This window comes from Lissotriton helveticus, chromosome 7 (genome assembly GCF_964261635.1).
Source record: "Lissotriton helveticus chromosome 7, aLisHel1.1, whole genome shotgun sequence".
Classification (NCBI taxonomy): domain Eukaryota; kingdom Metazoa; phylum Chordata; class Amphibia; order Caudata; family Salamandridae; genus Lissotriton; species Lissotriton helveticus.
The window spans coordinates 1,061,167,975-1,061,181,664 of NC_136068.1; the positions used below are offsets into that span (position 1 = coordinate 1,061,167,975).

The 13,690-nt window shown below is 46.5% G+C and overlaps 1 protein-coding gene across 3 annotated transcripts in view; it reads right to left on the reverse strand.

Moving 5' to 3' along the window:
• CYTH1 (cytohesin 1) overlaps window positions 1-13,690 on the reverse strand; it is an 836,242-nt gene that overhangs the window by 177,254 nt on the left and 645,298 nt on the right. For all 3 annotated transcript variants that reach the window (XM_078653934.1, XM_078653933.1, XM_078653935.1), the window contains exon 12: window positions 9,423-9,577. In XM_078653934.1, coding sequence (XP_078510060.1) covers window positions 9,423-9,577 — 155 coding nt within the window. The remainder of the gene's footprint in view (window positions 1-9,422; window positions 9,578-13,690) is intronic.

Sequence of the window (13,690 nt, forward strand, 5' to 3'; positions counted from 1 at the left end):
ACACACGGGACATTTCTTGAACGGGCTCCATTCCATGATGTGTCGTTGAAAGCCTTGTTGCGTCGACTGGGCCTCGAGCACCAAAGAGTCACGCGACTCCTCGGGATGTCCGACTCGGGAACTGAGCCGGAACAGAGTTGTGCACTGAGCGCAAAAACAATACCGACGGTATAGGAAAAGGCCTTCAGGCCTTAAGAAAAGTCTATATCGATTCCGAACTGGAGATAACGAATATACATCCGAACCCAATGGCGGAAAAAACAATCTGGGGATGGAGTCGATGCCCATGCGCACTGTAGTCCAGGGGAGGAGACACCTATCTCGTGATACTTCGAAGACTCTTCCAGGACAACAATGTGCAATCATCCGGACCCAACACTAGGCGGCGATCTATGCTATAGATATGAATTCAGCAGCCCACATGCCTCGAACACCTGATTACCCTGGGAGATTTTTTGTCAGTCTATAAACACGATTGTACTTCTGCTTCAGAGATGGTTATCCTAGGAGATTTTAATATTCACCCCTGTGTGGGGGATTGTTACAGTGATGGATATGGAGGATCACCGGTGGAGGGGATCCCCCATTTTGAACATAGCAAGGAGGGTGATGCCCTTGAGAGCCTCCTCTCCAATTTAAATTTATTTGAATCAGGTCTAGGCAAAGATAAGGTTAGAGCACCCACATTTATTGGGAGGGGCGCAAATACCATCATTGATTAGATCTTTGTATCCCCTGGGGTGTTAGTCAAAACCCTGGACTATAGGGTAGTGACCACAATTTTTAGTGATCACAACCCGGTTCTATTGGCTGTGGACCTTGAGAGTGTCATGCATGGGAGGAACCTAGGAGTAGCGGCTCCAAGACATCTGTCAACCAGGGAGCGGGGTAGGCGGATTAAGTGGGAGAAGGTAATTCCAGAAACCTTTTTTGAGTCACTTGCACAGGAAACTGAGGCTAATATGGCCATCTGCTTAGACCCCACTTCATCAGGGGCTGATGTTGTGGCTGCTTATGTCGAGATATGCTCACAGATTTCTAAGAACCTGGAATCTAGTAATGGCTCACACTGTGGGAGGGTGCACAAATGGTTTGACAAAAAGTGTTCACTCACCCATGGTGCTCTACTTAAAGCACTAAAACACAGACCCAGGGATAAAGTTCTAGTGGCGAAACTCCGCAAGGAATATAAACTGGCACTCGCATTACGCAAGCACCAAATTAAGGAAGAAGCCTGGGACAATCTGCAATCTGCAGATGTGCTGAGGGACAGCAAAAAATTCTGGGCCATTATCAACCAGTCGTTTTTCACAGAGGGTGGGAAATCAGACATGGACTGTGTAATCGCTGATGAGAGCTGGCTAGAGCACTTTAAAAATATTTATAACACAGAGTTAGGGGTTTTAATCTCCACTGATACCGTAGTACCCCGATACATTACGCCCATTAAGTTTAATACCTCTGAGGTAGAAAAGGCAATAAAAGATACAAGTAAACATAAGGCCCCTGGTCCTGATGGGGTCCCCGCAGACCTTTATATTTTGTATCCACAATTTTGGTCTAAAATTTTAACAAATGTTTTTAATGCAATACCCACCGCAGGTTTCCCATCGTCCTAGTCATCTTCCATTATTGTCCCAATCTTTAAGAAGGGGAACAGAGGGGACCCCGCTTGCTACAGGCCAATCTCCCTGTTGGACTCTGCCGTTAAAATCTTAGGCAGAGTCATTTTACAGAGACTGGGGGATTGGCTTGAGGGGAGTGGGATTCTCTCTGATCTCCAGTATGGCTTTAGAGCTCACAGGGGGACTATGGACCAATGCTTGAACCTACACTTTATTGTTAGCAAATACACAGTGGTGAAGGAGGGGCTTCTATATTTGGGTTTTATGGATCTATCTTCTGCATTTGATTTAGTTAATCGTTCAAAGTTATGGTTTATTTTGCGGGATATGGGTCTAGACACTACTTTGGTTAATTTTTTAAGTGATCTACATCAGAATTTGTCGGCATCTGTTAGGGTAACAAGGGATGGCAGGTGTACGGAGCAATTCAATTCAGGTAGAGGGGTCAGACAAGGCTGCATCCTGGCCCCTCTTCTATTTACGCTCTAAATTAACTCCTTGGGTAAATCCCTGGACCTGGCCACCCTGGACGTTCCGCGTATGGGAGGGTCTGCTATTCCGTTCCTCCTGTACGCGGACGATGCCGACCTTCTTGCACGTACAGGCATGGGACTACAAAAACTGTTAGATCACTTTGGCACTTTTATGGAAGCCCTGGACCTAAATATCAATACCTCGAAATCCCATGTAATGGTGACCGGACTACGCAGGAAAACTGTGAAGGTTAAAACCTTCACATGCAACGGAACACCAATTTCAGGGGTGCCTTATTTCTGTTATCTAGGAGTTGTATTTGATGAAAGGGGGAATTGGGGTCCCCAGCTGAAGCTCAGGAGTAACGTGGTTGTAAGATCTACCACAGCCCTTTTGAACTTCTCAAAGAGATTGGGAGCAAGACCAATGGAGGCTATGATCCGCATTTATAAATCAAAGTGTATGGCAATCGCCTCATATGGGGCTGATATCTGGGGCTACGTCCCAACATTTGGGATTCAAATCATAGAAAATAAGTTTATTCGATCCCTTTTGTCTCTCCCACAATCATCCCCCACATTTTCAATTCATTGTGAAGTGGGTTTGGGGTATATCTCTGACTACCTGAAAATGGCCCCCTTGCTACGATGGGTTAAAACCTGGCTGAATAAGGAAATCACGCTGAACCACCTGATACTCAAGGACTGTGTGGCACTGGACAGAGCTAATAGAATACACTGGCTTTCGTATGTTAGAGCGGCATGCGTTAGGCTAGGGCGTCCGGAAATGTAATTATTTCCACAGGGCCTCAGGTACGAGGACGTATGGTGGATCAAGCGTAATTTCCTCAACTTGTTGGAGCTAGAAAGGGAGGAGGTTGAACTTAGAAAACCCATAGTGAGATCTATCTATCAGCGGGTAACCTCCCCAGCTATTAAACCGTACCTGAAGTACGTGACTAAACCTTACCATCGCTTCCTTCTGGTCAGGTTTAGGTTCAACCTCATTCACCTTACGCTGGGCACTTATCCGAAGTGGGGGACCCCAGATGATACCCCACCTTGCACCTGTGATAGTTTTTCCACACAGGACATGCTCCACTTAGTGATGTTTTGTGAGCATTACTTGGCGGCCCGTAATTTTTTTAAAATTCCAATCCTGAAGGAATTGAAATTTGTCCAGGTGAGGCCTGCCCTCCTACATCTACAAATGCTGGACTCCGTTCAGGTCACCTACAGTGTAGCCAGTTTTCTGGTAGCGCCAGCGCGCATAAATAAAACAAGACTTAACCAGACGAATTTATTAGTAGCATGATATTTCCCAAAATTTTAACTAATAATGTACTGAGGATTGTATGAAACTGTGGTGGGTCTATTCCTATGAAATTGATTTTATCTTATTTTCTCTTTGTATCAAAGATTTTAATTGTTTTAGACTGTATTTCGAACTACAATCATGTGTACATTTGTATAATCTTAACTTGTGTAATAATGAATTTTGCACTGCTTTTATGGTTTTTATTAACCGAAATAAAGATATTTGACTGACTAACTGAAGTATTGTGGTTTACAGAACATGAGGATGTTATTGAGTCTTGTGGGTCACCGAAGCTTTATTCATTATTGTGCATTATTACCAAGATGGTTGTATTAGGAAATGTACCCGGTCCATCCGGACTAACCTTGTTGACTTGGAATGTTCGGGGTCTGAACGATAACCGGAAGCAAAGAAAAGTACTGAGTTATGTTGGGTGGACATCCTCTTTTTGCAAGAAACATATTTAACTACCACATCGGCCTGTGGCCTCGCATCTGGATGGGGCCCGCATAGGTACTTCTCTGGATATAGCTCGTATTCACGTGGAGTGGCTATCCTAATACATAGGCGCCTCCAATTTACCCATTTCACCACCCATTGCGACCCTGACGTCGTTTTTTAATCGTCACGGGTCAACTACTAGGTCATAGGTTGTCATTGGTCTGTGTCTATGGCCCAAACACGGACATCCCCTCCTTTTTTCAATCCCTATCCTCCAGACTCCTAGCTACAGACACAGGCCTCCTGATTATTGGAGGCGACTTCAATCTGCTCCTGGATCAGGATAGGGACACCACCGCCTCTACCCCTGACTCCAAACCCCATTCTCGCCAAGCCCTTCAGGATATCTGTGCACATTACTACCTAGTAGATATTGAGGCGCAATCACATCCTACTTCCGCCGCCTTTACTCACTACTTCGGATTCCATAACACTTGGACCAGATGGACTACTGGCTGATATCCCCTACGGTAGCGGGTTGGTTGGGTACAATCCACACTCTCCCTCGCACTCTCTCCGATCACTGCCCGGTTGTCCTTCAGCTGTCGGTACCAAGAGAGGGGGGTTACGAGAGATGTTGGCGCTTCCCCTGTAGGGCATTGCTAGACCCCGTCTTTACAGAAGAGGTACGCCAAGCTATAGAAGACTACTTTGACCTAAACACAGGCTCGGTGGACACATGGGCGGTCCTGTGGGAGGGATTTAAAGCATACATCAGAGGGGTGTGCATCTCCAAACACGCGGGGATCCTCCGAGATCTACGTTCCACCTTAGATAGACTCGAGGACGACATTTCCGCCATTGATAGTGAAATCCTTAATGCTCCATCGGAAACACTGTCAGATAACCGCCTAGCACTCAATCTTAAGTTCCGTGATGCAGCGGATAGGGAACTCTCCTGCCTAAACAAACACTGCGTAGCGCGACGCTATGGAGAGGGCGAACGCCCTGGTCGCCTGTTAGCTAACACGCTGCGGCCCCCTAGAAGCCCAACCTGTATCATTTCCATGTTGGGGCCAGATGGCTCCCTAATACAGTCCACACCGGCAGTTCACGAGATCTTCCTTGCATATTATAAGTCCCTTTACACCTCGCGCCTTTCCGGGAGTACTGCTGAACAGGAGGCCCATCTGTCGGAGGTGGCCCTTGTGTATCTGGAACGCTACATGCAAGAGTTCCTTTTAGTCCCTATTACCGCGGACAGTATCATTGAGGCAATAGATGCCTCTTCTGCCCCCGGATTGGACGGCTTCACCGCTGACTTTTACAAAATGTACAAGGACCCTCTTGTGCCCCGTTTTGCTGAAGTCTACGCGGAAGCTCTGGAAGTTGGTACACTCCCTCCGACATTTAGGGAAGCGGTGATAATACTACTGCCCAAACCCGGGAAAGACCCTCTTCTTTGTGGCTCATATAGGCCGCTGTCGCTGCTGAACACAGATTACAAAATCCTAGCCAAGGTAATGGCTATCAGACTATCACTCCTGATGGAATTCCTCATTTCTCCCGTACAGTCAGGGTTTGTCCCGCATAGATCTACTTCCCTCAATCTCCGCACTTTATTTACCACCTTACACCGTATTGATCCTGCCACTCCAGCCGCCGCAATTTTACTAGATGCAGAGAAAGCATTTGATTCACTGGAATGGCCTTTCTTTCTATCGGTCATGCGCCGCATGGGCATACCGGAGTGCTTTTTTGCGACTAACTCTTCTGTACACCAGGCCCATAGCATGACTGCGGCTTAATGGCACATTATCAGATCCCTTTTCGTTGTCGCGGGGTACAAGACAGGGCTGCCCCCTCTCCCCTCTCTTGTTTATTCTTGCATTCGATCCCCTGGCAAGGCAGTTCCAAGAAAATCACCTCCAACGCGGGCTACAATTCCGAACTGGCCCATTGTTAATGTCTATGTATGCCGATGACACGATACTATACGTCAGAAACCCCCCTAGTAATCTATCCCCGTTAATAAGGGAAATTATCAGATTCTGTACATTCTCAGGACTAAATATTAATTGGCACAAATCGGTCATTTTTCCACTCACCTCCAGCACCACTCTCTGTCCGCTAGAGTTTCCACTGGAATGGTGCCAGGATTCCGTTAAATACCTGGGAATACATGTTCATCTAGACACTACACTGCTGATAAGGCTAAACTATGGCGCCGCAATCTCCAAGCTGGAGACACAGATCAATCACTGGATAAACTTGCCGCTCTCCATGGCTGGGAGAGTTGCAATCATCAAAATGGTGGTACTCCCATGATTTTTATATTCTTTTTATAATATACCAGTTCCCCTAACCAACACCTTTTTCAAACAACTCTGCTCCCTTCTGCTGCGTCTGGTGTGGGGCGGCCGCACTCCCCGCGTCGGCTGGCGGGTCTTGACCATGCCGGCTGATGGGGGCGGGCTGGGTGTCCCAGATTTCTATTTGTATTATTTATTGGCCCAATGCTCCTACTCCCATGCGTGGTTCCACCCGGATGCACAAATTCCATATTTACGCCCGGAGGCGGACTTAGTTCTCCCTAGGCAACTACTCACAATCCTCCCCACGGGCTTCCCCCGAGACCCGAGTGACATACAGACGGTATCCACCACAAGCTGGGCCTGGGTCAAACTACGCAAATTGCTGGGGTTTCCGATGCTCTATTCGCCTGCGCTTCCCCTTCCTAACGCCTCCCTTCTCCCCATCACAGGAGAGGACTTAGTGAGGCGCACGTTAAGGAAATTTGGCATTGCCACTTTCGGCGACCTCTTCCCTGAAGGCCACGTGTTCTCCGTGACGGAGGACTCCAGATTCTCTGATCGCTCCTTCATGGACGCATTTGTCCTCACACGGATTCGATCAGCATTGAGGGCATGTTTTCCCTCCTTTCCACTTGCCCCTGACGAAGTCCCCCCTCTTACAGTAATAATACAGAACACAACTAATGCACACTTGATATCAAAGTTGTATCGACAATGCGCATCACTTAAGCCTAATGATGACTCTAAAATTAGAGCCGCTTGGGAGGCTGATTTAGGCGGTCCCATAACAGATGAGCAATGGGCATACTGCTGTAGAGCCACAACCGAAGTCTCCTTGAATAGCCAACACAAGTTACTCCAGTTCAAATTTCTCCGGAGGCTGTACTTTACTCCAGCACGTGCCCACAGGATAGACTACTCCCAGCCCCATCACTGCCAGAAATTCCATAGCCCCTTCGCTGACTTTGCACACCTGACATGGACTTGCCCCAAAATACAGCAATATTGGCTAGAAGTACACACCGTCCTGGGAGATATACTCTCTATTCCCCTTGTACCCACACCTGAGATTGCGCTGTTGGGGTATGTCGCAAACTTTCCCAAAGGCATTCGTAAACTGGCAGCACTTTCCTTCAAGCTGGCGAAGAGAGAGATAGCTGTGCACTGGGGCAGTGCGAGGGTCCCCTCGCTGCGAGCGTGGCTACAGAGCTTGGCATTCTGCAATATTAACAGTGTGGAATACAGCACCCTTCTTCCCCGCACCTCCAGACCGGTTGATATATGGGAGCCCTACCGAGCCTACATTTCCCGGCAGCTGATAGATTGTGTTGGGTGTCTCGTGCTAACATCACACCGACTGGAGTGGGTTGACCATGCCCGAATTCTGTATCAGAGCAACGCGATAGAGACTTCTGCTCACAGATCCAACTTGAATTACATTTGTAGCGAAACTCGATTGCTATGGGTCATAGTAGCGTTGTACACACTGCTGTTCGAGGTATCACCTGGAAGTTAGTTCAAGCTTACGATAGCTGGGTGCTCCCTTGACTTACCATTCTGTTATCATATGATGTTTCTGTTTTTATTTTTCTCGACCTCATATTGCTCCAGTATGATTACTGTCAATGTCCGATTCTGTTATGCACCACTACCATTAATCCATGATTGTATTGCTTTATTATGGATTGTTTATCTCTTATGCTTTTTGCCCATTCTCAATATTCTTTTGTCATGTACATGCTTTTATAAGTTAAATAAAGGTTTAAAAAAAAAAGCCCACAATATGCCCTGCACCGCGCTTTCCTAACAACCTCAAGCCCCACGCCAGCCTTACCTGCACTCCGGAGTCCAAACGCCACATCCAGGAAGTTCTTCGCGCCGCTCGTTTTTTTTAAAGCGGAGGTGCAAACTCTCTCTGAATGTCCGGTGTGTGTGCACGCTCCACACGGAGGGTGCGCGCTCGCAGGAAGAGAGGTGCGCGCGCACCTTAAAGGGAACAGTGGTTATCACCGACCCTTGCAGCATGGAAGAGGGACATGGATTGGTGCATGTTCCGAGAAAAGACAGTGTATGTAGCAAGGGGATGCCCCAGGAAGTGGTCACAAATATGGAATGACTGGAATGTATTTCGAGGTAATATATGTGCCCCCCCGACCACCCTGAATCAGGATGATCCACCATCGCCATAACTAATTTACCAGCTTATAATCATGACATCTGTACCTACCGGACTCTAAATGTCATACTCTATGCATATTCTATACTACGAAATACCTTGTAATGTTATGAGGTACAAATAAGAGGCATACCACATTAACAGGCCATGGCCATAATATAGCGTATCAAGGTCAACAGACTGTCAGAAGTGAGCATGCCTTCATTGAAGACTCATACCACTTGAAAGATGTTCAGTAAAACATTCCAGGAGTTCCACAAGGTATAGTTGCAGCAAACCAACAAAACTGAAGAGGAAGCATCTTTTAATAGGGTGGGAAACAGCTGCCAAAAGTGCTTACCCTGAGAATACAGTTGCCACGAAACAGTGCCTCCCAGATCATAGATTGGGCTTATTTCATGGGTAGGGAGCGACAAGATATGTGGCAACTTAATATTGATTCCAGCCTCCGCAGTCCGTAACCGAATCACTCCCCATTAGGATACCCTGAGAATCCATGCATTTGCCTTTCTTTTTGGCAGGGGCAGTCGGCTACGGATGGGGTTTGAGGGAATTCTTCTTTGTGTTATACACTGCAAAACTGCGCAAAATATAGTGTACTGGCACACTTTTTTCACTTCAAGATGAAGATGTGGCCAATGTAGCTTATGAATTTTGGCTGCATTATTGCCTATCTATCTCTTAAGTGTCTTTACCGGCCTTCCTGTAGAAAGGCGAACAATATCCATTTAAGAAGACATATCTAAAAGAAGTGCTCCGGGGTCCCGCACGTGGGCGGGACTACTCAAGTACTTATAACTATACATGGAAATCTCCTACGAGAGAACAATAATTTTGAAAAACGTGTATTTTGTATATTTAAAAATATGTTGTAGAATCATATAAGGGCAGAGGAGATTAATGTATTTTATGAATAACAGAGTTTCCCATGATGATAATCCTTTTACTACACAATGTTCCTAATGTTCCATGTTTAATTTTAGGGATTGTAGAGGCACAGGACGTCTATCTATAGGCAATGTGATAAGAGTATCAGCGTCTCTCTGCAGTCAATGTTATAAGAGTATCACTCACTTGATGCATTTTATCCACTCTTCTTTCTCTTCAGTCGTGGGTGCAGAGATCCGATACACAGTGTGATTGCCTTCCACCACTCGGCCATCAGCCTCCGTCTTGCAGGCTTTAATTACCTGGTCTTTATTGTCTGGTATGTACAGCTCAAAGCAGTTCTGAGCATTGAAAAAAGGAACAAAATACAGAAAAGTCGAGAGAAGTTGTATCATTTACTTTTATGAAAGTTAACATAATGCAATATACCATCAGGTACAGCATGGAATCTTATATATAGTTAACATAGAGTCTTCTCAGCATCTCTCCAATTGTCTGGTCATTAAACAGGTAGAGTTAATGTTGGATGGTTAATTATGTACTTCAGGCAAATGTCCCTAGTAACGTTCATCAATGTGATGGAATTGATTCGAACACACACACGCACCTACCTACCTACCTACCTACCTACCTACCTACCTACAACTACTTACCAGTATGCATCTGTTCTTGGCATGTAGAGCTGCAGAGTTACACACTGTTGCATAGATCGCCATCTAGTGTTGGGCCCGGATGTTTGCAAATTACGCATGGGCATCGGCTCCATCCTCAGATTGTTTTTCGCCATTAGGGAAACGATGGAGCTTTGTAAGAATTAAGGAAGGATGTCCATGTAAGCTATATCGAATGAAGATAATACTGGAACAGATAAAGGTAGCCGGGGAGGGGGGTGCGCGTGTGTAACTCTGCAGCTCTACATGCCAAGAACAGATGCATACTGGTAAGTACCATTTTCCGTTTGAGGCATATGAGCTGCAGATTACACACTGTTGCATAATTATATAGCAGTACCCCCTCTTAGCGGCGACCACCAGTATCTGTTGCAGTAGTTTGAAATAGTGTTTTGAGTACAGCCTGGCCCACAGTAGCTTGTTGTTGGTTTGCACATCTACACAATAGTATTTTGTGAATGTGTGCGGTGTAGACCATGTAGCTGCTTTACAGATATCATCTAAGGGAATGTTCCCTAAAAATGCTATTGAAGCCCCCATCTTTCTTGTAGAGTGGGCTTTAGGAGGAACAGATAACTTATGTTTAGCTTTGTGGTAGCACATTTGTATACATTTGACAATCCACCTAGCTATCCCAGATTTTGATATAGGATTGCCTTTGTGTGGTGGTGAGAAAGACACAAAAAGTTGTTTAGTCTTACGAAAAGGTTGTATTCTCTCAATGTAGTATAGCAATGCTCTGACATCTAACGTGTGAACAGCTCTTTCTGCAACTGTTTGTGGCTGCGAGAAAAATACGGGCAGCTCCACAGATTGATTGAGGTGGAAGGTCGAAATGACCTTAGGAAGGAATTTAGGATTAGTTTGGAGAACAACCTTATTATGATGCATTTGCAGAAAAGATTCCTGAATGGTTAGTGCTTGTAGTTCGCTAACTCTTCTTAGAGAAGTAATAGCTACTAGGAAAGCAACTTTCCATGTTAAGAATTGTAGCTCACATTTATGTAAATGTTTAAAGGGAGGTCCCATTAGCTGTGTGAGAACAATGTTTAAATTCCACACAGGTGAAGGTGGTACTCTGGAAGGAATTATTCTTTTAAGGCTTTCCAAAAAGGCTTTTATAGCAGGTACTCTGAAGAGTGATAGATGTTGTCTATTTTGTATATATGCTGCCATGGCAGCAAGATGCAGTCTAATAGACGTGTAAGCTAAGTTACATCTTTGGCAGTGTAATAAGTAGTCTATGATGTGTTGAATGGACACATCTAGGGAATTGATGTTGTTGTTGTGACAATATATTACAAAACGCTTCCACTTGGCTGCAAAGCATGCTCTAGCGGTTGGACGCCTAGCTTCTTTAATGACGTTCATGCAGTCAGGAGGAAGGTTAAGGTAACCGAATGCTAGGACCTCAGGAGCCAGATCGCAAGGTTGAGCTGAGCTGGGTCCGGGTGTCTGATCTCTCCATGGTTCTGGGTTAAGAAGGCGTGGAGACAGGTATAGCTTTTGGTGCGGTACTACGGAAAGTTACAGCATTGTGGTGTACCACGGTTGTCTGGCCCACGTTGGAGCAACTAGAATGAGGGTTAGGGAAGGTTGCTGTAGTTGGCACACTACTAGTGGAATGAGTGCGAGAGGCGGAAAGCGTACCCAAATCTGCCTGGCAAGTTCATCCATATCGCATTGCCTTTGGACAGTGGGTGTGGATATCTGGCGGCGAAGTTGGGCATTTGGCGTTTTCGTGGGTGGCAAAGAGGTCTATCTGAGGTTGTCCCCACATCTGAAAGAACAGTTGAAGAACTTGTGGATGAAGTTCCCACACGTGGATCTGTTGCGTCTGGCGGCTTAACAGATCTGCCATGGTATTTTGTACCCCTGGAACATGTTGAGCTAAGAGGAAAATGTTCTGAGGTATCGCCCACCGCCATAAGCTCTGTGCTAGCTGAGAGAGTTGCAGAGAGTGTTTCCTGCCTTGTTTCTGTATGTAGTACATGGCTGTCATGTTGTCCAATCAAACTAATATAGTCTTGCCTTATATTTGCTTTTGGAATGCTTTGAAGGCTAGGAATATGGCAAGTAACTCCAGGTGGTTGATGTGGAGTAACTTTTGTTGTGGTGTCCACCTGGCCTGCATGGTGTGTTGCAGCAGGTGAGCTCCCCAGCCGGAGAGCGATGCATCCGCTGTCAAGACTATCTGAGGAACTAACTCTAGGAATGGTCGCCCTTTGGAAAGGTTTTTGGTGTTCCACCACTGCAGAGAGTGGTGAGTACAACCGTCTACCAACACTAGATCTGTTTACTGACCTTGAGCCTGGTTCCATTGTTGTGCTAAGCACTCTTGAAGGGGACGCATCTGGAGTCTTGCATGAGGCACTATGAATACGCAAGAGGCCATCATGCCTATGAGTTGCATGAACACTCGAGCTGGAAGGGAGTGCTCTGGTTGTAATTTTGTGAGAAAAGCTTGCATGTTGGCTATTCTGACAGGAGAGGGATAAGCTAGGGCTTTTGAAGAGTTTATTGTGGCACCGAGGTATTGTTGTATGTTGAACAGTTGCAGATGGGGACTTGGTGTGGTTTACTGTGAACCCCAGGTCATGTAGAAGTTTGATAGTGGCATGAGTGTGTTGTACACACTGGCTGTATGAGCTGGCTTTTATGAGCCAGTCGAACAAGTTACTTACCTTCGGTAACGATATATCTGTAAGAAACAGTAGTTAGTATTAGATTCCTTACCTTAAAATATCCCCAGGTGTCAGACTGGATCCGGAAATTTTTGCGTAGCAGTACACTTGCGCGTCGGTAGGCGTCGTCTGCGGCTCCGCGTCCGTCGTCGGGATGACGTCGCCGGAGTACTTAGAAGCCGCCCTCGCGATTTGACGTCAGTTCTTATACACAGCTTTTCTGCACCAGAAACGCAGAGCCATGTTAAAAACCAACACTGGTGCCATTGAAACTAGGGCCCTGAAAGAGGATGACCTTAACCCTAGATATCGGTTCGCAGAACGGGGAGGATGGGTGGGGCGGTAAGGAATCTAATACTAACTACTGTTTCTTACAGATATATCGTTACCGAAGGTAAGTAACTTGTGCATCTGAAAGAAACAGGTTAGTATTAGATTCCTTACCTTAGAATAGATACCCCAGCAATACCAACCCTGATGGTGGGTCTTTGAACCAATAATCACACCAGAAAGTCCTGGAGGACGGAACGGCCAAAGAATCCATCCCTCCGGACTTGGCTGTCCAGGCAGTAGTGTCTTGCGAACGTGTGCAGCGAGGCCCACGTAGCTGCCTGACAGATGCCCTGCAAGGGGACTCCCCGGCCCAGGGCAGTGGAAGCCGCCGTGGCCGGAGTGGAATGGGCCCTCAGCCCAACAGGAGGTTCCATCTTAGCCAAGGAGTAGCATGCCTTGATACACAACACGACCCACGAGAGATGGTCCGCTTGTGCACCGCCCGTCCCTTCTTAGTGCCCACGTAACCAACAAAGAGTTGGTCATCCACCCGGAACTGGCGTGTGCGATCCAGATAAAACGAGAGCGCACGTTTTGGGTCCAGACGGTGGAGCCGCTCTTCCTCCTTTGAGGGATGCGGAGGCGGAAAGAATGTGGGCAAGGTGATGGACTGCCCGATGTGGAAGGCTGTGACTACCTTGGGCAGAAAAGAGGGTCTTGTCCGCAACACAACCTTGTCCAGATGGACAGAAAGGAAAGGAGGTTTGGAAGAAAGAACCTGGAGCTCACTCACTCTCCTGGCAGAGGTGATGGCAACCAGGAAAGC